Source organism: Miscanthus floridulus, chromosome 10, assembly GCF_019320115.1.
Source record: "Miscanthus floridulus cultivar M001 chromosome 10, ASM1932011v1, whole genome shotgun sequence".
NCBI lineage: Eukaryota > Viridiplantae > Streptophyta > Magnoliopsida > Poales > Poaceae > Miscanthus > Miscanthus floridulus.
The window spans coordinates 13,494,830-13,521,887 of record NC_089589.1 but is presented as its reverse complement, the minus strand read 5'-3'; the positions used below and the strand labels follow the sequence as shown (position 1 = coordinate 13,521,887).

General features: G+C 44.5%; 2 protein-coding genes across 3 annotated transcripts; one reads left to right on the top strand and one right to left on the bottom strand.

Annotated features, from left to right (window-relative positions):
• Positions 1–10,612: 10,612 nt before the first annotated feature.
• Positions 10,613–13,748, top strand: LOC136487688 (uncharacterized). The gene is made up of 7 exons (XM_066484787.1): positions 10,613–10,963; positions 11,061–11,131; positions 11,411–11,519; positions 12,073–12,155; positions 12,262–12,420; positions 13,072–13,173; positions 13,286–13,748. Exons 1-7 carry the CDS (start codon positions 10,897–10,899, stop codon positions 13,433–13,435), a joined length of 741 nt encoding a protein of 246 aa, XP_066340884.1. The 5' UTR covers positions 10,613–10,896; the 3' UTR covers positions 13,436–13,748.
• Positions 13,749–18,187: 4,439 nt separating this feature from the next.
• LOC136486276 (uncharacterized) lies at positions 18,188–25,713 on the bottom strand. 2 transcript variants are annotated; one of them, XM_066483153.1, is made up of 4 exons: positions 25,593–25,713; positions 24,158–25,377; positions 23,672–23,794; positions 18,188–18,485 (listed from the first exon to the last, which is right to left on the bottom strand). In XM_066483153.1, the coding sequence occupies exons 2-3, from the start codon at positions 25,330–25,332 to the stop codon at positions 23,680–23,682; spliced, it is 1,290 nt and encodes a 429-aa protein (XP_066339250.1). In that variant the 5' UTR covers positions 25,333–25,377; positions 25,593–25,713; the 3' UTR covers positions 18,188–18,485; positions 23,672–23,679. The 2 variants fall into 2 exon arrangements, with proteins under 2 accessions (XP_066339250.1, XP_066339249.1); XM_066483152.1 differs by lacking the exon at positions 18,188–18,485 and having other exon boundaries at positions 23,510–23,794.
• Positions 25,714–27,058: the final 1,345 nt, after the last annotated feature.

The following is a 27,058-nucleotide window of genomic DNA, read 5'->3' as shown; positions in this document are numbered from 1 at the left end:
TGGTCAAGGTGGACCGGACGCGTCCGGTCGGAAAAACATGCCTCGGGGAGCTTACTGGAAACGATCGGACGCTAGGGCTTCAGCGTCCGGTCAGTTTTGACCGGAGCGTCCGGTCAGCGTCATAACCGTTGGAATCTGACGTACAACGTTTGAAGGCAATGACACGTGGCGTCCATCGGGCGACCGGACGCTGAGGGCCAGCGTCCAGTCAGTATGACTAGAGCGTCCGGTCAGAGCGTGTTTTGCCTAGTGAAGGGGTATAATGGCTCTATTTGATTGGGGCTCTATTTATAGCCCCATGGCCGGCTGTGGCTTAGATCTTTGGTCATTTTCATTGACATAGCAACCTTGTGAGCTAAGCCAAAGCCCTTCCACTCATCTACATTATTGATTCATCATCATAGTGAGATTGGGAGTGATCCAAGTGCATTGCTTGAGTGATTGCATCTAGAGGCACTTAGTGATCGTGGTTCGCTGTGGATTTCGCTTGTTACTCTTGGTGGTTGCCGCCACCTAGACGGCTTGGAGCAGCAAGGATCGTCGAGTGGAGGTGGTGATTGTCTTCGGCTCTGATCGTGGTGATTGTGAGGGGTTCTTGACCTTTCTCCGGTGGAGCGCCAAAAGGTACTCTAGTGGATTGCTCATGGCTTGTGTGATCCTCATCTTGTGTTGGTTGTGCGGCACCCTATTGAGGGTTTGGCGTGTGAAGCCAATTAGCGCGTGAACCTCCAAGTGAGTGAATCGCCACAACGAGGACTAGCTTGCCGGTAAGCAAGTGAACCTCGGTAAAAATCATTGTGTTTATCATTAATTCCGAGGTGATTGGTCATCATTGTTATTCATCTTCATGATTGATTGGTTCATTCATCTACACGGTGGTATAACCCTCTTGATCACTCTCTTTACTTTACCGCAAACTAGTTGACAAGCTCTTTAGTGTAGCTAGTTGTGAGAGCTTGCATGCTTGGTTGGTGTGGCTCTTTAGTTAGCCTTTGAGAGCACACTAACATAGGGTAGTGTCATTGCTCTTGTGTGAATTGACATTATCTAAACTAGAATTGTGGTAGGTGGCTTGCATTTTGAGTAGGCTAGCGCAACACTCGCTTCGCCTCGTAATTGTCTAACCATTTGGTTAAGTGTTGTTGTAGAAATTTTTATTAGGCTATTCACCCCCCTCTAGCCATTAGGACCTTTCAAGTGGTATCAGAGCCGAGGTCACCGTTATTTGAGGCTTAACAACCTTCGGTGTTAAAATGGCTCAAATCAACAACACCAAGAAGCCACCCTAATTTGATGGCTCAAATTATTCTTATTGGAAGTCAAAGATGGCCACACATATCAAGTCAATCAATAGAAAGGTATGGAAGGTGGTAGAAACCAAAATTGAGATTGGTAATCCGAAAAATCCCACCGCCGCCGAAGAAGTACTTCTCCAAAATAATGATATTGCTCTAAGTGCCATTCATGATGCAATTGATGCAAAAACATTTAAGCAAATCAAAAATATTGAGATGGCACATGAGGCTTGAAAGAAGTTGGAAGAATTATTTGAAGGTACTCAAGCCGTGAAGGGTGCAAAGGCATACATCCTCAAAGAAAAGTTTGCAAGCTTTAAGATGAAGGAGGATGAGAGTGTGCCAGACATGTTCCACCGAATGAAGGTGATTGTAAATGATCTCAAAGCACTTGGTGAGAACATAGAGGACAAGGACTTCTCAAACAAGTTCTTGAGATATTTGCCCGGGAGATTTAAAATGTTGGTCACCTTGCTAGTAAGGAGTGGTTTGAACACAATGACACCAAATCAAATCTTGGGTGATATCATGACCGATGATGCTTATAGAGATGATGATGAGAAGGAAGAAAAGAGGGAGAAGAAAGATGAGAAGAAGGATGACAAGAAGAAGATCGTGGCATTCAAGGCCACATCATCCAAGGGAAAAGCAAAGCAAGAAACATCAAGTGAGGATGATGATTCATGGGATGATAGTGATGATGAGAAGATGGCTCTCTTTGTCAAGAGGTTTGGCAAGTTCATGGTAAAGAAAGGCTACCGTGCAAGAAGAAAGAAGTCTTCATCTAAGAACAAAGATGAGTCAAGAAGATGCTTTAAGTGTGGAAGCAAAGATCATCTTGTTGCTCAATGCCCATATAATAGCGACAATGATGATGACAAGAAGAACAAGAAGAAGGACAAGAAAGAAAAGAAGGAGAAGAAGGACAAGACATTCTTCAAGAAGAAGAAGGGTGGATCATATGTGGTCACTTAGGATAGTGATGCTTCCTCAAGTGATGATGATGATGATAGTGATGATCACAAGACCACCAAGAAGAAGGTTCTTGCAAGTATAGCAATCAATGAGAAGCCTTCTCTCTTCGACTCTCCATCATGCTTCATGGCTAAGGCCACTAAGGTACAAACTTGTGATGATGGAAGTGATAGTGAACATGATAGTGATAGTGATAATGATGATGATGAACCTATAAAAGATGAATTAATTGACATGCTAGAAGATGCTAGAGAACACTTTGACATCTTAGGAAAGGAATGCAAAAGCTTGCGTAAGGAACTAAAAGCCCTTAAGCAAGCATTTGATGAGCTCAATGCATCTCATGAGAGGCAAGAGGATGCCCATGAGAAGCTTGGCAAGGCTCACAAAAAGCTTAAAAAAGCTCATTCCACTTTGCTTAATGAACAAGATAAAAAGAAGCATGTTGAAACTTGTGATGTAGGTTTAACTTGTGATTTAATTGATACATCACTATCTATGCCTATTATTGTTCCTCCAACTAACCCTTCTTGTAGCACTTCCACTTCTACCTCATCTAGTAGTGATGGTCACACTTGTGATACCTCACTAGTGGTTGAGAATGAGAACCTCAAGAAGGAGGTAACTAAGCTCACTCACACCTTGGCTAAGGCTTATGGTGGTGAGGACCGCTTGCTTATGGCCTTGGGTAGCCAAAGAGCTTCTCTCTACAAAGAGTGATTGGGCTATACCCCCAAGAAAGGCAAGGCGGCCTTTGCTCCTCATAAGACAAGTTTTGTGAAGAACAATGGTCGATTTTGTACTAGTTGCAAGCAAGTTGGTCATAGAGAGCATGAATGCACCAACGAAAGCAAAAATGCTAATGTATCCTCTATTAAGCTTAATTCTTCCTATATGCTTGTTAAGGGTATAAACGGTGTGAAGGCTAAGTTCATTGGCAAACCATGGATGGGCTCAAAGAAGAAAGCTATTTGGGTGCCAAAGAGCTTGGTTACTAACCTTCAAGGACCCAAACAAGTTTGGGTACCTAAAAAGAATTGATCTTCTTTTGTAGGTCAATTACAAAGCCGGAGGAAGGCATTAGGTTCTTGATAGTGGGTGCACTCAACACATGACCGGTGATGCAAGAATGTTCAACTCAGTCAACACCAATGGCAATGATGGTTATGATAGTATCACATTTGGTGATAATGACAAAGGCAAGGTCAAAGGGCTTGGTAAGATTGCTATATCCAATGACATGAGCATATCCAATGTGTTGCTAGTAGAGAGCTTGAACTTCAATTTGCTATCCGTAGCTCAATTGTGTGATCTTGGATTCAAATGCATATTTGGAATAGATGATGTAGAGATCATAAGTGTAGATGGCTCTAACTTGATCTTCAAAGGCTTTAGATATGAGAATCTATACTTGGTTGATTTCAATGCTAGTGAAGCTAGATTGTCCACATGCTTGTTCACTAAGTCTAGCATGGGTTAGTTATGGCATAGAAGGCTTGGTCATGTTGGAATAAAACAATTGAATAGATTGATTAAGCATGACTTAGTTAAAGGCTTGAAAGATGTTGTGTTTGAAAAGGATAAGCTTTGTAGTTCTTGTTAAGCCGGCAAACAAGTTGGAAATACCCATCCTGAGAAAAGCATGATGAGCACTAGCAAAGCATTTGAGTTATTGCACATAGATTTGTTTGGGCCAACATAATACACTAGCATTGGTGGAAATAAATATGGATTTGTGATAGTGGATGATTACACTAGATACACATATGTATTTTTTCTAGTGGACAAAAGTGATGTATTTGCAATATTCAAATCATTTGTTAAAGGCATTCACAATGAATTTGAAACAACCATCAAGAGAGTTAGAAGTGACAATGGTAGTGAGTTTAAAAACACTAGAATTAATGAGTTATGTGATGAATTTGGAATTAGACATCAATTCTCGGCTAAGTACACACCTCAATCAAATGGCCTTGTTGAGAGAAAGAATAGAACACTCATTGATATGGCAAGGTCTATGCTTAGTGAGTACAATGTGAGTCAATCCTTTTAGGCCGAAGCTATCAACACGGCATGCTATTGTAGCAACCGCCTCTATTGTCACCGATTGAAAGAGAAGACACCATATGAGCTCTTGAATGGTAGAAAGCCCAACATTGCATATTTTTGGGTCTTTGGTTGCAAATGCTATATCTTGAAGAAAGGCACAAGATTGGGCAAGTTTGACAAGAAATATGATGAAGGACTCCTACTTGGCTATTCCACCACAAGCAAAGCATATAGAGTTTGGAATTTGGATAGTGGTACTCTTGAGGAAGTTCATGATGTTGAATTTGATGAAACCAAGGGTTCACAAAAAGAGAATGAGAACTTAGAAGATGTTAGAGGCATTCAACTTTCAAATGCCATGAAGAACATGGATGTTGGTGAATTGAGGCCTAGGCAAGTGAATGATGATGAAGATGATCAAGTGCAAGTGCTCTCCAACTCAAATGTGCAAGATGATACAAAAGAAGCTAGTGCAAGTGACTCTCATGATATTGATCAAGATCAAATGGCTAGTACATCATCTCAACCAAATGATCAAGCAAGTGCAAGCAATCAAGTTCCAATCCTTCAACCAACAAGTATTGCAAGAGATCATCCTTTGGATACAATCATTGGAGATATTTCAAGAGGTGTACAAACAAGATCAAGATTGGCATCATTTTGTGAACACTTCTCATTTATCTCATCCATTGAACCAAAGAAGATAGATGAAGCTTTGAAGGATGTTGATTGGGTGAATGCTATACATGAAGAATTGAATAACTTCATAAGGAATCAAGTATGGGAATTGGTAGAAAGACCAAAGAGGCACAATGTGATTGGAACCAAATGGGTCTTTAGAAACAAGCAAGATCAAGATGGGATAGTTGTAAGGAATAAAGCAAGATTGGTAGCACAAGGCTATACATAAGTTGAAGGTCTTGACTTTGGAGAAACCTATGCCCCGATTGATAGATTAGAAGCAATTAGAATCTTGCTAGCCTATGCTTGTGCCTACAACATCAAGCTCTATCAAATGGATGTCAAGAGTGCATTTCTCAATGGTTATATCAATGAAGAAGTATATGTTGAGCAACCTCCCGGTTTTGAAGATGATAAGAAGTCCAACCATGTGTATAAGTTGAAGAAAGCATTGTATGGCTTGAAGCAAGCACCTAGAGCATGGTATAAGAGATTGAGGGACTTCCTACTCTCTAAAGGGTTCACCATGGGCAAGGTTGACACCACTCTTTTCATCAAGAAGATTGGAAAAGATCTATTTGTGTTGCAAATATATGTTGATGATATCATATTTAGATCAACCAATCAAGAATTTTGTGATGAGTTTGGTAAGATGATGGCTAATGAATTTGAGATGTCCATGATTGGAGAGTTGAGTTACTTCCTTGGCCTTCAAATCAAGCAATTAAAGAATGGTACATTTGTGAGTCAAGGCAAGTACATCAAGGACATGATCAAGAAGTTTGGAATGATTGATAGCAAAGTCATTAGCACACCAATGGGAACCAATGGCAACTTAGATAGTGATGCAAGTGGAAACATGGTGGATCAAAAGTTGTATCAGTCTATGATTGGAAGCCTACTCTATGTGACCGCATCAAGGCCGGATGTCATGTTTAGTGTATGCATGTGTGCAAGATTTCAAGCCTCACCAAGAGAAAGTCATTTGAAGGCTACAAAGAGGATATTGAGGTACTTGAAGCATACACCGAATGTTGGTTTGTGGTATCCCAAAGGAGCAAAGTTTGAGCTAGTTGATTACTCTGACTCGGATTATACGGGATGCAAGGTTGAAAGGAAGAACACATCGGGCACATGTCAATTGTTGGGAAGATCACTTGTTTCATGGTCATCAAAGAAGCAAAATAGTGTTGCATTATCAACCGCTGAAGCCGAATACATATCCGTCGGTAGTTGTTGTGCACAAATACTTTAGATGAAGGCCACTTTGAGTGATTTTGGAATCAAGTTCAAGAAAGTGCCATTGCTATGTGACAATGAGAGTACAATCAAGCTAACCAACAATCCGGTGCAACATGCAAGAACAAAGCACATTGATGTCCGCCATCATTTCATAAGAGATCACCAACAAAAAGGGGACATTTGCATTGAGAGTATAGGCACCGAAGATCAACTTGCCGATATATTCACCAAGCCATTGGATAAGAAAAGGTTTTGCAAGCTAAGGAATGAGTTGAACATATTGGATTTCTCAAATATGTGTTGATGCACCCCCACTCATATGACATGCCTCTCATTCGAGCAATCTAAGGTAAAAGTTGATTGGCATGACATACATCCTTGCTAAGGACATGTTTAGTGCATTTAGTCATATTTTCAATCTCATTAGGACCTTGCAAGTGGTTCTATCTTATTAGGCTCATTCATGAAAATCAAATGAATTTTGATGTCTATATGGTATCACTATTGCTTTTATGCTTGATTTGATCTAGTGATGGCATATGACATGTTTATGGGCTTGTAAACCTAGTGTTTAATCTAGAAAATGAACTATAAGTGTTTAACTCAATATGGTACAAGATAACCCTTATTTGGAGGTGTGAAGAAGCTTGTCCTTGGATCAAACCGAGTTAAATATCTTTGGGAAATAATGTAGAATTGAACCAAATTTGGGAAAATGACCCTCACCCCATTGATTGATATTGATAATCTTGACCCTACAAGTAAGTCTATTTAGAACCTTTGTGGTCATTGATGACAAAGGGGGGAGAGAAACAAAGATAAAGGGGATAAGAGAAACAAAGAAAAGGGATCAACTAAAATTTTGAGCACACAAGTAGGGGGAGTAAGCTCATGAACTTGTATGGTGCATTTGAATGTGCATTTCATATGTTTGCTTGCATGGCATAAGTTCCATATTTATAATATCTATGCTTATGTGATGTATGCTAGTTGTAGATTTGAATGATGAAATACAAACTAGCATGTATAGGATATCCAGTGACTTCACTTCCAAATATTTCTAAGTGGTATTGAGCTAACCATGATGCTAAGGATAGTATATTGGTGCACTCCGATTGGTATCATGCTTCAAAGGTCCATCTTTTATACCTTAGCATCATATGGTAGACATTGACTCCTATATTTCCTATCTAAGCATATGTGCAAGCTTCAATCCAAACTCTTAGCACATATGTAGGGGGAGCAATTGCTACCACTTAGAGTTCATGAAACTTGTCCATATCCTTTTACATATAGTAAATATGCTTGGGCAAGCAACATGGATTCAATTGAATTTCAATTCATATTTTTGTATAAGGGTTGTCATCAATTACTAAAAAGGGGGAGATTAAAAGCTCTAGTTTGGTTTTGGTGAATTGATGAAACCCTAAGTGCTAACCTAGTTTATCAAGTGATCATGAGATAGGTAGCACACTTCAAGTAGAGAAGTAAATGAAGATCATAACATAACAATGGTGATAGCATGGAGATGATCAAGGGCTTAAACTTGAAGAGAAGAAAGAGAAAAACAAAAAGCTCAAGGCAAAGGTATAAACCATAGGAGCTATTTTGTTTTGGTGATCAAGACACTTAGAGAGTGTGATCACATTTAGGTTTGATAGCCGTACTATTAAGAGGGATGAAACTCGTATCGGAATGCGGTTATCAAAGTGCCACTAGATGCTCTAACTTATTGCATATGCATTTAGGATCTAGTGGAGTGCTAACACCCTTGATAACATTTGTGAAAATATGCTAACACATGTGCACAAGGTGTTTGCAGGGTTGAGATGGGTTTGGGTCCAGATTCGACGCTTTTGGAAAAATGAAATGTCTATTTTCTATTGCGCCGGATGCAAAATTCTTGGTGGTTGGCACATTGGAGCAAGGGTGAAGAAGTTAGAGTTGAAATAGAGTTGATCGAATTGATGCTGGCGTCGGTCTACTGACCGGACGCTGGGTCACTCAGCGACCGGACGCTGAAAGGCTACGTCCGGTCGAGTTGTCAGACAGCACAGTGGGTAGGGTTGAGCACCGGACGCTGGTCTGCGTCCGGTCAAGGTGGACCGGACGCGTCCGGTCGAAAAAACATGCCTCGGGGAGCTTATTGGAAACGATCGGACGATGGGGCTTCAGCGTCCGGTCAGTTTTGACCGGAGCGTCCGGTCAGTTTTGACCGGAGCGTCCGGTCAGCGTCATAACCGTTGGAATCTGACGAACAGCGTTTGAAGGCGATGACACGTGGCGTCCATCGGGCGACCGGATGCTGAGGGCCAGCGTCCGGTCAGTATGACCAGAGCGTCCGATCAGAGCGCGTTTTGCCCAGTGAAGGGGTATAATGGCTCTATTTGATTGAGGCTCTATTTATAGCCCCATGGCCGGCTATGGCTCAGATCTTTGGCCATTTTTATTGACATAGCAACCTTGTGAGCTAAGCTAAAGCCCTCCCACTCATCTACATCATTGATTCATCATCATAGTGAAATTGGGAGTGATCCAAGTGCATTGCTTGAGTGATTGCATCTAGAGGCACTTAGTGATCGTGGTTCGCTGCGGATTTCGCTTGTTACTCTTGGTGGTTGCCGCCACCTAGACAGCTTGAAGCAGCAAGGATCGTCGAGCGGAGGTGGTGATTGTCTCCGGCTCCGATCATGGTGATTGTGAGGGGTTCTTGACCTTTCCCCGGCGAAGCGCCAAAAGGTACTCTAGTGGATTGCTCGTGGCTTGTGTGATCCTCATCTTGTATTGGTTGTGCGGCACCCTATTGAGGGTTTGGCGTGTGAAGCCAATTAGCGCGTGAACCTCCAAGTGAGTGAATCGCCACAACGAGGACTAGCTTGCCGGCAAGCAAGTGAACCTCGATAAAAATCATTGTGTTCATCATTGATTCCGAGGTGATTGGTCATCATTGTTATTCATCTTCATGATTAATTGGTTCATTCATCTACACGGCGGTATAACCCTCTTGATCACTCTCTTTACTTTACCGCAAACTAGTTGACAAGCTCTTTAGTGTAGCTAGTTGTGAGAGCTTGCATGCTTGGTTGGTGTGGCTCTTTAGTTAGCCTTTGAGAGCACACTAACTAGGGTAGTGTCATTGCTCTTGTGTGAATTGACACTATCTAAACTAGAATTGTGGTAGGTGACTTGCATTTTGAGTAGGCTAGCGCAACACTCGCTTCGCCTCATAATTGTCTAACTATTTGGTTAAGTGTTGTTGTAGAAATTTTTATTAGGCTATTCACCCCCCTCTAGCCATTAGGATCTTTCACCCTCCCCTCCCCGCGCAGCCCCACACGAGCGACGTGGCCCCGAACCCTAACTCCCTTCCCCTCCCCCTCCCCGTCGCCCCGCGCAGTCCCCTCCCCACGCGGCTGCGCCGCACTCACTCCTCTGTGGCGCCACCGTGCTCCCGTGCTGCCCGTCGTCCCCTACTACCCCTCCTCCAGCTCCATCGACCAGGACCGCACCGCGCGACACGGGCTCCCGATCCGCTCCAACTCCATCGCCTCCTCCCGGCGGGGCGGCCAGGAGCAGGCGGCGCATCCACCGAGCTCGTAGCCCCGACGAGATCTGGATCCGGTGGCTTCGCGAGATCCGGCGCGAGGAGGCGGAGGACGACGAGATCCACGCGCGAGGAGGCGTGTGGCGCTCCCCCGCGGCGGATCCAGGGTGGGCGCGCTGACCGGTGGCAGATGCAGGGCATGCCCGTCCTCCGGCAGCGGATCAAGGGTGGTGGCTTCCCCGGCGGCGGATCGAGGGCGGGCGCAACCGGATCCAGGGACGACGAGCGTGGTGGCTGGCCTCGAGCGGCTCCTCCGGATCCAGCTTCGAGGGCGTCAGCCTCCTCGGTCGCGAGCGCACTAGCCTCCTCCGGATCCGACGTCAATCTCCTCGGCGGCGAGCGACGGCGACTCTCTTCCCCTCTCTCGGCTGCCAGTGGGCCTCGAGCTGGCACGGCCTGTAAAATTGATCGTGCCTCGCAGGCCGGCCCAGCACAAAAATCAGTCTATAGTGCCATGTCTGGGCCGAAGACCAGGCCCATGGCCCTGTGAGGCATGGCCCGAGAGGCACGGGTGCGTGCCCGGCCAGGCCTGCCGTTGGCCATCTACACGCATATCCTTTTCCCGTTTCCGTGGCCGCCAATCTATTCCAGAGAGCGACTAGAGGCTACCAGGAAAACTGCTTGACCTCGTCTAAAAGACAGGACCAAAGAAAAGAAACCCGTATACCTTACATGCGGGCTCCATAACAGGCCGGTCCCACTGTCATTGAGAATGCGTACAGGCGCCTAAAGTTTCTCGCCCAACCCAAGTCTGTTCCTACCTTCATGCCCCTCGTGACGGAATCACGGAAGGCGAATCAATTGGCGCACAATCTCTCCTTCCAAAGTTCCAAGTTCCAATCCCCAATCCAATCCGCCCCGATTCCACAAGGCGCACCCGCCACTGCCGCCGGAGCATCGCCGTCAGCTGATCTCGCGTCCTCCGACGCCCGGCCCAACCTTCCCCTCCAACCGCCGCTGCGCTGCCCGACCACCGGGGACCGCATCGACACGCGCAGCAGTCACAGGACCCCGAGACTGTGACGTGTGGGAGAGAAGGTTCCCCCAGGCATGGCGAGCGCGGATCTGCTGCGGAGGGAGGAGGAGTTATACTCCTCCTTGTTTGATTCGGCCAAAGGTAACGCCTTTACCAGTCTCTTGGATGGCGATGCGGATTTCGCCCCCAAATTGGCGGAGGTAGCGATTTTTTCTGAAATTGTGGCGTGTGGGCGCAGGCGATGGCGCCAAGTCGCGCTCACAGCTGATCGAGAGGAAGATTGAACTCCTCGAGGACATGGCCACCAAGGTGAGAGGATGCTTCATCCTGATTGGTGTTTGCCTTCTGTACCTCTTGCCACCCTTTTTCTTCTGTAATGTGCATGCTTAAAGTCAAAATTTTTCTGTGCATCTCCTGTGATGATAAACAAAAAAAATGAAATTGTGCAAAATCACATCGTCTATTTTTGCAGGCTTTAATGTAATGATGAAATACGTCTGTTGTAAATGAAACATTTTTTGTTGTGTATATATACTAGGGTTCCGCAGCTTGTTGGTTCACACATTACAATGTTCTTATTATGCACAGGTCAGTAACCGGAGATCACGTAAATGGATGAATGACCGCTTGCTGATTGAACTTGTCCCGCGTCTTCATGTTGAAGAGATCAAAGGCCTGTTCGCTCCTCCACCGTGGGGTAAGCTTCCAGATGCTGCTTTAGCTTTTTAATGCAATTTTACTAACCTGGCAATAATCTTTGCTGTCGTATTTGCACGGCTTGTGTTTTTAGATTGCTTACGTTTGCTAGAAAAGCTCAGCAGTGTGTTTACAGGAGAATAGATATCGCCTTCTCTTATAAGCATGCCCATTTTAAAACTTTCACAATAACTACAGTGCTGAAAAAAATTTGGAGTCAGGATATGCTCGTTGTACTTTCACTATCTGTTGCAACAACATTGCTTCATGTAATGGTGTATCAGAAAAGCTCTAAATTATGTTGACATTTGACAGAAACGTAGAGACAATCTTCTCTTAAGCATGCCCATTTTAAACTTTCACAAGGACTACAATCCTAAAAGATTGTTTAGTCAAACCATATGCTTGTTGATCTTCTATTGTGAATCACATTCTTTTGATTCAAATTCTTGTGTGGTATCACTCTTCCATTAAGCATGGGCATCACATGCATGATATTTTCCTGTGTATGCTTTGGAAAAGCTCATCTCTTCTATATTATAATGATTATGCAGGTGAGGAAGTGCCCTTGTCAGCATTCTGCAGGACAAGTGTTGGTGAATGGGATGCCTTCAGGAGCATTGACATGGATGCTGAAGTATGTAGATGTTAATGCCTGTCTTGCTAGCCACATTCTTTTCATCATTGTCCACAATTTAATTTAGTGGATCAGTTGTACTTAGCAAGTTTTTTCTTTTCTATAGGCAAGATTGCTGCAACATATGAAAAGATCATCGGAAAACCCCAGGAATCATGTGGATGAAGGGGAATTGATTGCGCTGAATGGTTGGCATCGAATAGATCGCCAAACTAGAGAAGCAATGAAGAAAAATTTCCTTCCTGATTTGCTTGAAATATATGAAGTACTGCCTTCTTTCCTCAAGTTTAACCCCCCCCCCCCCCCCCCCCCCCCCCCCCTCTCTTCAACCAAAGCCAATTCTAATTTTCTCCAAAGAAAGTAATCATGTTTGAACCTCTATTTATTGGAACGATAATAATGGATTCATAGGTAATTAGTTTTTCTTGTAAAGAAGACATCAAAGTTCATATTATGTATTTGTATCGATGTCTGAATCTGCTATCTAAGCACATCTAGATAATTCATCAATACCACATCTAGTTTGTTACTCAGTTTTTTTTATAGCTGATTAATAATTGTTGTGTTTCCAGTATAAAAATATATATCAGTTTAACACTATGCTTGTAAAAGCAGAGATGGCTTTCTTGCAATCATCTCTATGGTGCATAGGCTGTGTTAAAGAAATATTTTGGGTGTTTATTCTCTAAAAAGCCCTGTAACTACTTTGTTTCCGCCTTGTGCTAAAATTCATCTAGAGTTTCAAAAGTTGGTATCACTACTGGATAACTGAAATTCTTTTGCTCACTAGAAACCGGAGCCGAGTTTTCTTTCCTACTTATTACAATTACGATTTTCTTAACTTCATTTATGCCACTTCCACTAATTTTTCTTCAGTTGCTCATGTCACGTTGCTTCTGCCTTTTCATGTTTGCAGGAACGAGTTAGGGCCTTCATTGAAGATACTAGTGACAAGGATGTGCTTATGCTGAATGTCCAGGACCCATTTCAGAGGCTGCTTCTGCACGGTGTTTGTGAGGTTAGTTTGTTCCCAAGTCGAAGAAAATCCAACAGCTTCCTCCGGAAGAACATAGTTTATCTCTTAAACAGCTGCAGACTTGCAGTGTTGATCATGGCTTGTCTATATGCAGTTCTACAACGTGACCTCGACAACCACGAGCAGTGTAAGAGATGGGAGGCCTTGGAAGACAACCACCATCAAGAAGAGGCAGGGCACCGGTGTTCCCTCCGCAATCACATTAGTTAACTTTCTGAGGATGAAGAAGAATGGGTCCCATTGACGTTAGTTGTGTGAGGGCCAGAAGTTTGGGGCGCTCAGACCTTGCCTGAGTGTGTACCGAAGTATCTTATGTGGCTCAACAAGACAACAAATTTGTTGCTTTAGATTCCGTTTAGGCTGTTGGCAAATGTAAATTATCGGTATTTCCTTTTGAAACACATTGCAAGGCAAGTGATGGGTCACTGGCAATCATGTTCTTATATCGCATCAACCTGCAGGCAATCTGTACGGTTTGAAACCATGACAGAGAGTTGGAACTTCCGGTTGTACCGAGCCTCTTGTTCCATTATGTGAGCATCGACGGTGTCTTGGTATTTGATCGAGCCCCTCTCGAGTTTCTTGGATTTCAAAATTTGAACTCAAGTTAGGGAATGGGGTCTGATCAGTTCAAAGTTTGAACTCAAGTTAGGGCATGGAGTGTGATCTAACTTTGGACCTTTTGTATTTTGTGAAACAGTTTTGAGCTAGTGATGGGATGTTTAATATGGCTAAAATTTTGTGGAGGGATTTAGTGTGGAACTATTTTTGAAAATAAGTTTGGGCATGCTTTTTTTATGTTTTGGTGAAAGCTAGTATTGTTTAATAAGTTTTAAAAGTTCGATCAGATTTTTGACCAAACAAACATGAAGGATTTGTGTGACGGACGCTACAAAACTGCCAGGAGTAGAGTAGTAGACCAAGGATGATGAGAAATAAAACGTTACAGAACTAAAGTAGAAGAGAAATAAAACGTTACAAGAGAGAGAAATATGGAAGTAGAGTAGTCAACCAAGGAAGAAGAGAGAGATGACTCGGTGTTTCTTGTTTAGTTTTATTTTTACACTGAAGGAAGATTTTTTTAAACAAAAATGCTATACAACACGTGTGTTTTAGCACAAAAAAAACACATGAATTTTTTTTATCTCTCCCTCTCTCTTTCTCTTCCCTCTCTTCTTCCTCCTCTCTCTCGCTTCGTCGACCGAGCGGATGGGAATGAGGACGACGACGACCGACACGTTCGCGATGGCATTCAATGCCGTGCCCCAGGCCACGTCACACGAACCAGTGGGGAGGCGCCACCTCACCCCGTAGGCCCCGCGTGTCACTGACTCTGTCTTTTTGTCCTTCCATAGAAAAAAAATTATGATCTGTGATGTTTGATCTGTGGAGGCTGAAAGTAGAAAAAGGTAGAGGCTGTTGGATCTTAATCCTATGGTGTAAAAAAATTCATGTGTTGAAACTGCATAAAACACATAGTTGTTGGGTAGACATACTCTTTTGAAAAACTTACACTGAAGGAAGATAAACACATCGATCTTTCTTTTTAGGAATTATTATTATTATACAACTCTGCTACAAGTAGTAGAGTAATAATAGTAGATCAAGGAACTGCTGATAGACAATATTGCTTCGGTACATCTGGCAACAATTGCACACACGGCTCCACCATTGTCTGTTGCAGGCAGGTCTTAGGGTTAGGACTCCTCTGGATCTGGCACCGCCGGTGTGCTCTCCTCCTGATAATTTACGGCGTCGTCTTTGTCGGAGTCAGTGTCGTCTTCGTCGGAGTCGTCTTCGTCTTCGTCGGAGTCGTCATAGTCCTCAAAGTCTTGGTCTTTATGCTGCTGCGTGGGCAGTGCGCGATGACACAGCGGGCAGACAGCTTTAACCCGGAGCCAACTGAAGATACAGTCCGGATGGAAGGCGTGGGAGCATGGCATCACCCTGAGTGTCTCCTCCGCGTTCGCGTTGAAATCCTGCAGGCACACGGCGCACTCTTCCGGCATCCCCGCGTCGCCGGCCCTCGCCTCCCGCAGCAGACCCTGGATGGCATCATCGCTGGAGGCGGGGGCTCGAGCACACTTGCGGTTATAAAACCAGATCCAGATCCTCCCGCTGTCGCCAGATGGCGTCCAGCCTGCGGCGGTCGTCGTCGCGGCTTATTGGCAACTCACCAACTCGTAGTTGACCTCATAGATCTCGCCATCGACGAGCACCGGCATAATCACTAGAAGGAAGCCAGCTGGAGCATCGGAAGTAGGGATTGTGTCATCCATCTGCAGCTAGTCCCGGCTCCTCCTGCGGCGGCCACTGATGGCCGGAAAGGACATGGCGGCGGGCGGAGTAGTAAGATGGGTGAACACGGGATGGATCGAACGAGATGATCGAGCAAACCTTACCAGGGACAGCAGGGAGGGAATCTGCTCTGCCTGTGCATATATCGTCGATCGTCTGAATCGAAGTCGGGAGTCAGAGCTCCATTCGAGTCGGCTTCGGTAAGGTAACGATTTTGATTGTATTGTCTGTATACAAATTGAGTGAATCGTATTTTAGAAAAAACAATGTATCTGATAAGGTTATATAAGGCCCTCCACAGCGTATGGCTTGAGGGATGCTTATTTTAGAGAGAGAAATTGAGAACCGCTCCTCCCATTACAGCAATCAGTTCCAACTTGTACCGGTGCCAGAAAAACAAGCAGCCTGTTGTTTGGCTATGGCCTGTCATAAACGATCGTAAATTTTTAGTTGGAACAATATTTTTCTCCCACACAAATCAACCAGCAGTACTTCTTCACGAACCAGTAACGATACGAACCAACCAATCGAACAGGAATGATACGAACCTGACAATCCAACAATGTAAAGGACCGGAGCAAGAACTTGCGCCGCTTCCAACTGATGCCCAATTAATAGAAAACAATTTCCTTGGTACTTTTGTGCTCACGCTGTTCCCATCCGAGTACCAGTTCATGGCTAATGACTTCTGAGTAGTATTTTTTTATCTCTCACGCGGGTTCCACCACCCGTTGCTGTCCACATTACAACACTTGAGGAGCGTTCCTGGTTTTAGCTGTGGGCCCTAGTTTTTTTGCTGGCTCTACTTCCACATTGTGGAAGGCCTAAGCACGCTTGTATACAATTTAATTAACCCGAGAGGTTGATACCTAGGACCCTATAGAATAACCAGTCTGTTCGCTTGGTCGTATTTGACTTATAAGCCATGGCTTATCAGTCAATGAACAGTATTTTTTCTCTGACACCAAACCAGCCAACAGTACTTTCAGTCATGGCTTATAAGCCAAACAAGCACAAACGACACGCAGTCCGCCCTTGTCCGCCTCACCCCGCCCCACCCCGTACGCGCACCCCACCTATGTCGTCGTTGGCTCCTTCCCAACGACCCCGCTCCTCTCTCTCTTCGTGTGGGTGGGACCTGAGAGCCGTGATGAGGACGAGCACGCCCCGTCCGCAGGACCTAGGCGTGCCACACGTCCCAACCGCCGGCACCTGGCTCGTGATCCCCTCGGCGTCCGAGCCATGCCCCATGACTCTTCGAACACACCTCTAAAACATGAAACATTTGAATGCAACATACATCTGAAATAGATGAAACATTTGAAACGTATATTTGAAACATGTGTGTGAAACATATGTAGCATTACAACTTGCAACATGAAAACACTTACTGTAACATAAGACTAAAACAACCGGAACCATGGGAATATACTCTTGCAACATGTGTGAAACATATGCAACGTCCAAATAAAAAAACGCTTGCATACATACGTCTGAAAACAGATGAAACATTTTGAATAAATGCTTGCAACATGCCTCTGAAACACTTAGCAACATATGCAACATCCCGATCTACTTTTTGCAACATCTATGAAACACTTGCAACATACCTCTAAAACATCTGAACCACTTCAAACATATGCTTGCAACATGTCACACTCTAGTGGGCGGCGACCACCATGTCAGGCGCGCTGAGGAACTTGATAACCGCCTCGATGAGCAGATCAGGGTTGGTAGATGGCGGAACGAAGAGCACCATGGACTTGACCCCCGCGAGCTTCTTCTGCTACTGGGGTGTGAGGAGCCTCGAGGCCGCCGCGACGTCCGCGATGTCTCTAGCCACAGGAGGAGGTGATGAGGAGGACGCCGATGCTGACGACAGCGATGAGGGTGGGAGCAAGTGGAAGGCATGACTCTAGCGGCGAAGCCTGGCGTCGCGGATGCGAGGGAGGGCCACGGGGTGGAGGAAGCAGAGCGGAGCCTGCTGCGCGCTCGGGGTGGAGGAAGCAGAGCAGAGCCTGCGAGAAACGGAGGAAGGAGAGCAGAGCCTGCGACAAACGCGTGAGACGGTCAGACAGAGTGAGAGATATTTTTTTATTTGGAAAGACGGCGCCCGGACGGATAGACGAACTCACCATATCATTAACGCAACATCAACGGATCAGGCTCCACAACGAAGGCACTGTTTTATATACTATATGTCTACAAACATGAATACACATATGATCATGTAAAATAGATAGGTTAATGTATAAAAAATGAAAAGGTAAAAGAAAAAGTAGAAAGTAAAAAAGGAGAAAGATGGACGCATCTGCGGTTAGCGTGCGAGCACCTGCGTGTCCGACTCAAACGGCTTGGCAGGCTCCGCTCCGCGTAACAGAAAGAGGCAAGAGAGACAGAGAACAACGGAAGCTTTACAGGAGAAGGTGAACGTGTGGTGGAGTGTTCGTTTGGTCGAATTGTTCACTGAATTAGAAACGAGTGAATGCTCGTGAAAATGGAATTTGCACGAGTTATCCACGTAGCTAGACTGCTAGAGCAATAACTTTTTCTAGATGCCCTTCAAGTCAAAGGAATTCGAACTATATAAGCTAGCCTAATTCACAGCTTTGACAAATCAGTGGGTCAAATCAGCTGGTTCCAAACTTGTCCACCTTGGTCTCAGTAAACCAAATAGCCTTTGTTCAGGGAAGGTGTATTCAAAATAATATCTCATCTTTTTTAGAAAAAAAGGGGTAAAACCAATACGAGTGAGTTACAAGAACGATGGGTTTGCCAGCGGCCAGCGCACATTACAGCACAGGTTACTCGCAGAGCAAAGCGCACTACGCAAACCACTTCAGCGTAACACAAAAAAGAGCTACAAAAGACACTCTAGGTCTTAGTCAATGTTATCATCACTCGTAAAGACTTCCAGCCGTCTCCGGATTTTTTTCTTTTGATGATGATTCTTCAAGGTGAGGCTTGTCAGAAGCATTCCGCAAAGCCCCCCTTCTCTGCAGCAAGAGAGTTTATGGATAAAATGTCAGTTGACTCCTTGGGAAATACTTTTTCAATCTACATTTTGTTTCTTGTCCAGATCCCCCAAGTAATAAATGAAAAAAAGAGTGAGGACGTTATCTACCAGAATTAACAAATCCCCAGTATCTCTATATACTAATCCTGCTTCCAAAAGCGGGCTAACCATCGTGCCACGTCGCCCGTTAAGCCGTAAGCCGTTCGATCTTGCGATGGTGGGCGTTCGATTGCGGATCGGTTTGGTCTCTACCCGTTTCGTTGTAAACCCGAAACCTCGGGAACCTTCTTGGGCTCATCCGTTGAGCGAGCGGCGGCACGGGCACCTGCAACCAGCGAGACATCCCGGCACAGGCGCGGAGGCCCTGGACGCTCCGGTCCCAGCCATCCCGGCGCGGGCGGGGCCCAAGCTGCCCGGAGTGGCGGCTCCGGCCACCCCGGAGCGGACGGCGGGCGTAGGCACGGCGGCTGCGGCCACCCCGGCTCGGCCACCAGCTCCGACTCCCTTCTCATTGCCGCGGCCGCAGCCTCATCCCTCACCTCCCGCGGCGTCCAAAATGTCGGGTGCTACCACCAGGGCGTCGAGCCCAGATCGTCCCGAACCTCTCCTTGAGCCCACGGCCACACGCCTTCGCCCGAAGCCGCCAGCGACAACTACGACTGGCGTTGGCGCCTCGGAAGCTCCACCTCTTGTCGATGCCATCGCACCCGAGCCCCTTGCAGTCGGTGACGAGCTCAATCCGCCTCATACTGTCGAGATGGAGGAAGCCCTGCCCTCCGGTATGGACTGCTTGGCTCCGCTTCTCGACGGCATCACGACGGAACACCTGTCTTTGGACCTTCCCTCTGCAACTTCTCTTTCCGTATGCGCTGTTTCTGCTCAATACGTTCACTCCTAAATTTGCTTATCTGATCTGTTTGCATTCTGAAACATGAAGCTGGAGTACTATTTGTGCGATGAGAATCTTCCTACAGACGAGTTCCTGTTGAAGTATGTGAAGAACAACAAGAGCTTTGGTAACTAGTGTTTCCTTATGTAATAAAATTCGGCATAAACACTGATAATGCAATGCTGAGCTGCTAACTACTTCAGATATCTTGGTCCCTCCTGTTCAAAACATTCTATTCTTGATGTTACCTACAATCAGCCAAATAGACATCTTCCAATAACTGAACTGAGTGTCTTACTTATCAAGTATGAGGTCAAACTTGGTACACCATCGCCGGCGAGAGCAAACAGCTTAGGTTAGACAGGCATGTATCAAAAATCTCTTCTCGAGATTGATCTATGCGACAGTGCTTAAATTAATGTGTAAATGCATCATTCATGGAAGCATCAGGTTTCATGCTCTGCCAAGTGAAAACAGCAAAAGGAAATAAGATAATCTATGGTATTATTCTTCAGAGTTAAGGATAGACTCATCATCTTAATTGTAGGCTCATCTGCCTTGCCTATGTGTTGTGTTCATCTGCATTGATAAGGCATTCAGGCCCTTCTGGTGTGGCGCCACTGGGTAGCAACCATTTACTAATTTACAGTAATCTTGTAGATTTTACAGAACATTAAAAGCAACATTACAGCCATATTGTTTCCAAGCATAGATCATCACATAGGCAGAACACATAATATGGGCTCTTGGCACAAAAAAACAAGGTCTCTCTCCCTTTTTGAGACTATCTTTTATTATGATATATGATCTCATCATACAGTACTTACAAACTAAATATTCATTCATTTTAATAATGCCTAAGGATGGTACGTATGCTATTTTATTCAAACTAAAAAATGATTATATTAAAAAAAACATTGAGCAGTGAACAAAGATTAAAATCTAGGCTCACATTGCAGAGGCGAATATTGAGGTAACAAAAACAGTGTTACTATCTTTATTTACAAAGTCTAACTAAATTCTTAATAGAGTTAGTAAATACTTATCATAATTTTTCTCTGTTTCAGGAACATGAGTCTGACGTTGACGGCAAAAGCACAGAGATGTAATGATCACAATTCTTCTTAAAACTCATATTCTTTCATAGGAGGTGGGACACCTTAGCAAACCTAATCTTGTGGAATAGAACTCATCTTTGTATAGCGCCACACCTTCATCCAAATCCACTCAAGAGGAAATCAGGGGGTGGTGATGCAAATACTTCTAATGGTGCAACCTCCAAAAAGATAAAGATAGAACCTGTATGCAGTTTCTTCATTCTCCACACTACACACGTGAAATTTGAGTTGCAGTCATATAATCATAAGTTGCACCAGGTTCTTTGCTTTAAAATTGCCCTATTTCTTGGTATATAGGAAACTAGAACATTGGTTGTCAACGATGAAAAGCTGTCTTCTTTGGAACCAATATCAAAATCATCTCTTTCAGAAAGAAGAGAATCCTCACCCATTGCTGAGGAGGAAGTCAGGGCAGTACTTCGTGCAATTGAACCCACCACATGCCAAGATCTGGTGTTGAGGTTCAAGGCTCGTCTAATAACTCAAGAGGTAGTGTTACAATATAAATAAATATAATTTTGGCCAGAACTTGTTAGCACCAAATATGATCAAACTTCACTGGTAGTGTTACAATTTTTATCATAAGTAGATAATAAACCAAAATACATATTTTAATGTATAAACTCAGTATAGATTAATCAGAATGTAAATGTAAACCTCGTATAATCTATAGGTAAATTTAGTGCCAACTGTAAGCTTAATTATGATAGACAAAGCAAGAGCTCAAAAAATGGCTTTCATTATGCAAAAGTTAGAGCAACTCCAACAGAGTTGGTAAAAATAAATGGCTCAACTCATGATTTAACCAAGCTCTAAAATAGAAACCCTAGCAAAAAAACAGAAAACTCCAACAACCTTTCCAATAAGGTGAGGAGAATGGTTAGTGGCACATGCAAGCTATATCTAGCATGCGAGAACTCTTGGATACATGACTTGCTATTTTAGAAAGCCAGATACAATAACTGTTGGAATCTCTCATTTTCCCCAAAATAGTCAAATATAGATTACACAACATGGATAGCTCTTCTGTTGGAGTTGCTCTTCTTCGGCTGAACTAACTAACAGCTTCAACAAAGTACCATCGATGTTTCAGGTCACTGCAAAGCAAAATTAAAAAAAACAACAACTAGCAAAACAAAGTAGTACAAGGCTCTGGTACAATAATGCTCCGGTTTGCTTATTATCTCCCCTTGCTATCATGGACAGGCCATGTATGTTGTATGGTCGCTATAGCAGTCCCAGTAACTACAAATCCAGCAACGCATCAAAGAGATGAACCGGCCAATCTTTAAAGTGGGCGTGGCAAAGCCGCGCCGGTCTTTCTAGTCTTATCCTAAATCAGCGCTTCTTTGAAAGATACCCAGCACTCCAGCAGAACTGTGAAATGTTTATTTACAAAAACAAAAGGAACCTCATGTCTTCCTCAAACTGGACATTTCCAAGGTGTTTGATTCTTCAGTATCCTGGGCATTTATGCTGAAAGTCTTGATCAAATAGGGTTTCAGACGACACTGTTGCAACCTCCTTTGCACATGCTTGTAAATGGGGAACCAGGAAAGGAGATTATTCAACAGCGTGGGCTGCGTGGCCTCCGTCAGGGCAACCCACTCTCTCCAATGATCTTTATTTTTCTAATGGACAAGAGAAGAAGAGGGTTTATTTGGAAGGGTCAAGAACAGGATAATGGTGGCAATTGTTTGGTTTCATGGCAAAAAGGGTTCAAAGACCTATCCAGTATAGCAGGCTGGGCATCCATGCACATGTGTTTGATGCTGCGTGCCGGATGACTGTGGCAAGGAAAAAAACAGACCCAACCAAACCATGCACAGGGTTTCAGATTCAGGTTCACCAAGATGAGCTTTGTGAAAGGGACTCAGTTGGTTGGCGCTCCTTAGTAGCACCCCAGCAACCTGGGTTCAATCCCCCACAGGGATGAATTCGGGGCTGGGCTGCAAAAAATCCCCCTTGCTGGCAACAAATTTGGGTCTGCACTGTCAGGGTTCAGGTTCAGGGGGTTTCTCGGTTAGGTGAAGGCTGAGTTTCTTCCTCTTAATGAAGTGTCATGGGGATGATCTTCCCCGACAGGCGGAGTTCTTTTTTTACAAAATGCTAGAGCTTTTATTTGCCATGGCCATGACAAAAAAAATGTGGGTAATGATCGATGGATACAAATTCTGGTTTGATCGATGGATACAAGGAAAGACTATGGCTGAGACTGCACCTAATCTTCTTGCAATCATCCCTTCAAGGAATTATCAATAAGAGAACGGCGCAAGAAACCTTGGACATCTGGTGTTGGGTGGGTGATATTAAAGGACCTCTCTCTGTCACTGTCCTGGTGGAATCTCTACTCATGGGAAATTTCAGAAAACATTCACCTTCAACCGGATGTTCAGGATCAGCATATCTGGAAGCTACTAGCTCTGGCAACTACTCTAGCAAATCTGCCTATAATGAATTCTTTTTTGGGACCATTAGGTTCACTTCATGGAAGGGGATTTGGCAGTCTTGGGCCCCTTAAGGTGCAAGATTTTCATTTGGTTTGAGGTCCTTAATTGCTGTTGGACGGCTGATAGACTACCAAAGCTGGGACTACCACACCCTGCAGCATGTCCACTTTGTGATAAGCCCCAGAATATATTAACTATATGTTGAATTCATGTGTGGTGGCAACTTGCAAGGGAAGTGTGGTTCACTGTTTTTCAGAAATTTGGTTTGCATACTCTCACCACAACTGGATGTTAATTCCTTCTCAGGATGGTGAAATTAAGGGTTCAGACAAGGAGCACCAGAGAGGCCTTAACACTTTGATCATTTTCAGTCGCTTGGGACATTTGGAAACACCGTAACGACCGCATTTTTAACACTGTTTGGATAAGGTACTCTTTCTTAATGATAATGACGGGAACCTCTCCAGCGCCATTCGAGGAAAAATATACATGGGATACGCTTCTGATAAAACATCACAAGAAAGCAATATTAATGATCATTCATGGATTATTACATCATACTAGTGGGACACTTTAACAGATTATAGCACATAAAGGTCACATGGTTTATGCAGTACAAATGAAAAGAAAGCATCTGCATAAGCATTGTTTGCACTCGTTGGCTAGGTAGTGCTTGTATGGCAATAAGGCTTAGACAATGCCAGCTCACCTGGTATCTCATTTTGCATCCCAGTCCTTCAGCTTCTTACTTCCCTTTGGTTTAGCGATAGGCGCATTCATGCCAGCCATTTTTGCATTATACTTTGCTCGCAGAGGCCCATTTGTTGACCATCTGAAAAATTCATTAAGAAATTATTAGTCCAGACTCAGTACAGATGTTTTCTTGTTAAAAGATCAAGATACAGCACCCCAGAAAACGTTCGAAGCAATTCAATTGACAAATATGTACTAAGCTTTGAGGTTTTAACGAACTAGTGGATTGAAGAACTGCAGTCAAATTCTGTCTCAAAAGCTACAATAGTTATGCCAGGGCCTCCATTGGACTTCCTAATTAAAAGCATCCGAAATAATTTGCCTTGAGGCCATCAAAATATAACTAGGAAATTAGAAATGAAAGCACTTGCAAGAAAACTAAACAAGCCAACTGAACAATATCACGAGAGTAAATAATGATGCGACAGACATATGTACTTACGGTGCATTCCAATCTGTAGTGTCCTCATTAACAAGATGTGTCCACTTCGTTCTGCCGCTGCGCCCGAAATGTTTAACTTGCATGACCTTGGGCAGGATGCTCTTATCCATTTTATCTTCTCCAGTGGGTTCAGAGAAATCACGGCTGTAGATATCATCTTTATCAGCTGACTGGATAACATCATCAGCACCTTCCTGGAAGAAGGCACCTTTGTGGTAATACTTCTGCATGAATTTCCACTTCTGTTTCGTCGTCTGACGAAGTGGCTTTGGATTCTTCCGCTCCCATTCCCGACGCTCCTCCTCTGTCATATTCCTGACCTTCTCGATCTCCTCCTTCTCCTTCAACCTCGCATCCCTTTCCTCCCTGTCCCTCTTAATTCTTGCTATTTCTCTGTTTTTCCATGCCTCATACTCCTCTGCTTCATTCAACTCGTCGTCTGTATCGACATCCTCAATGTTGGCCTCTTCATTCAGCGCCTTCTCAATGTGCTGCTCCTTTCTAATCTCTTCAACCACAATCTGTCTAGTCTCAATCTTCCTAGCCTCCAGCCTCTTCTTGACCAGCTCCTCAAGCTGCCGCTCCTCCTCCTCCAGCCGTTCACGCTCCGCAATGGTGTCCCTCTGTGACTTTGGTATGAACACAGGCTTCACCATGGCCATGCCCATCTGCTCATCCTCAGAGTCCGTCTCATACTCAGACTCCTCCTCAGACTCCTCATCCTCCACCGGTTCCTCCTCTTCCTGAGGAAGCAGCTCTTCCTGCTCCCTCAGCAGCTGCCTCTCCCTTATTCTCCTCCTCCTCTCCTCCTGGGCCTCCTCATCCTCCTCGTCGACGTCAGCCTCCTGCCTCTCGTTCTCCTCCTCTGCAGTCGACACGATCTCCGCCTGCCGTATCCGGCGATGATCCGCCCTCAGCTCCTCCTTATTCTCCGCGCGAGTCTCTGCGAGGCGGCGGAGCCGGCGGTCATCCTTCGCGGGGACATCGCCGTCGTCGTCCTTGGGGAACGCCTTGTCAACCCGTGTCGTCCTGAGATCGATGTCCTCATCGGCGTCGTCAGCCCACTCAGGCGGCTTCCCCGGCCAGTACCGTTTGACCTTGGTCTGGCCAATCTTGCCACGCAGCTTGTCGCGCACCGCGATGGCCGCGTCGCTCACGCCGGCCGACACGGACATGGCTGCAGTTGCTCACCGATTCCCCACTCCTGCGTTCTGGTCGACCTGCAAAGTACACAAATCGCGATGTGACACAGGAGCTGGGGCGGATCCACAATAGTACTTGGGTAGTTGGGTACATATATAGTGCGCGTGTTCGGGTAAGATTCGAATTCGAACAGAAATAGCTTACTAGGGTTTGGGGGTGCTCGGTTTCGGACAGCGGAAGCTGGGATGGGAAAGTAAGGAACGACGAGGAAAGGGGAAGGGAAGGGGCGTACCTGGTGGATGCTCGTCGCCGGCAAAGACCTGGGAACGGGTCGCGCCGCTCGCCCAGCCGTCGCCGCCACGAAAGACGAAGGGCACGAGGGAGAAGAAGGCCACGGGAGACTTTTCTTTTTCTTTTGTTTAAGTCGGTGGACGGCCCAACTGGAACGGGCCCAAGTTTATGGGCCGTCCGAAACTTTCCACAAAATATAATAGCCCAACTGGCCAGCCCACGAAAATACTGCGCGTTGCACGTTTTAGGGGTGGATGGAGAAAAAAATAGAGCGAAGATCAAAACTTAGGCCGAATCAATTTAATCAAGGTTTAGATTCAAAAAAAATTAATCACTGTGTTAAACATCAAGAAGCCATTTTAGAGGTTGTTTCTTGTAGGAGATTAGAATGAGGTCTCGATTAGAATCGGTAGAATAGTGGATAAATGCTGTCTAGTAGGCAGTAGGCGGATTATATAGAAATAAAAGGGATTTTCTTGGAGTACAAGATAAGTTAGGGTTGTATGGAGACAAAAACCTAAACAATATCGGTTCTACTAAAACAATTGTTTATTTGTAATACTCTGACGCTTTTGCACGTTTAGCTGAAATTCATGATTTAAAACCAAATCTCGGTTCATGCTACACACGGCTTCTTTCTGTCTCTCATATTTGTACCTAGATCCTAGGGATTCATAAGAGTGCTTTTGGATAGAAACTGGTTAATAAGCCATCTCAATGGTACTCTCCTGGGAGAGTTTTTGTTGTAGTGGGTTGGGTTCATATAGAAATTAGGCAAAGTAATAAAAGAATCCAATAAAAACTATTAGATGGACTTGTAAGATGATGGAATGGCAAAACAACTAGCATTAATATGGATGCCTTGCATTTTTGATAGATTGAAGATAGTAATTGCACTTAGTGAAAGATGATGTGCATAGGTTGCATGAAGAGATTTAATGCTAGCTAGTAGGGATTGGTGATGTATCAGTTAATGAGGATGACGTTGATAGCTTGCATATTGAGGCTGAAAACTAATGGATAGATGATGTGGCATTTAGTAAGATATGACGTAGATAGCCTGTATATTAAGATAGAAAGCTAGTGAAGTTTATTTTTATATAAGATATATATCGATATATCGTAACAGAATTAGTAGTCAAAGATATGCTATTGTAAGACCGTACAAAGTCAAAGATGACAAATATCCTTGACCGAATGGCGTCCAATTCAAACAATAGCCACACTACTCTCAGTTTACCATAACCAAAATAATTTAGGTGTGGCAAGTAGTGTAACCAAACGCTTTGTTTAAAGACGCCATAATGTTCTGGCACGCGCTCAAGGGGCTGAAGGCTTAAAATCTCCTGGCGACTGATTGGTGATCTAGCGGACCGGCGAGGACCGACGAGACCAGAGAAGCTGCCAGAATGACGAGTGGTTGTGATGTCAACTCCGGTGTCTGCCTCTGCATGCACATGCATGCAT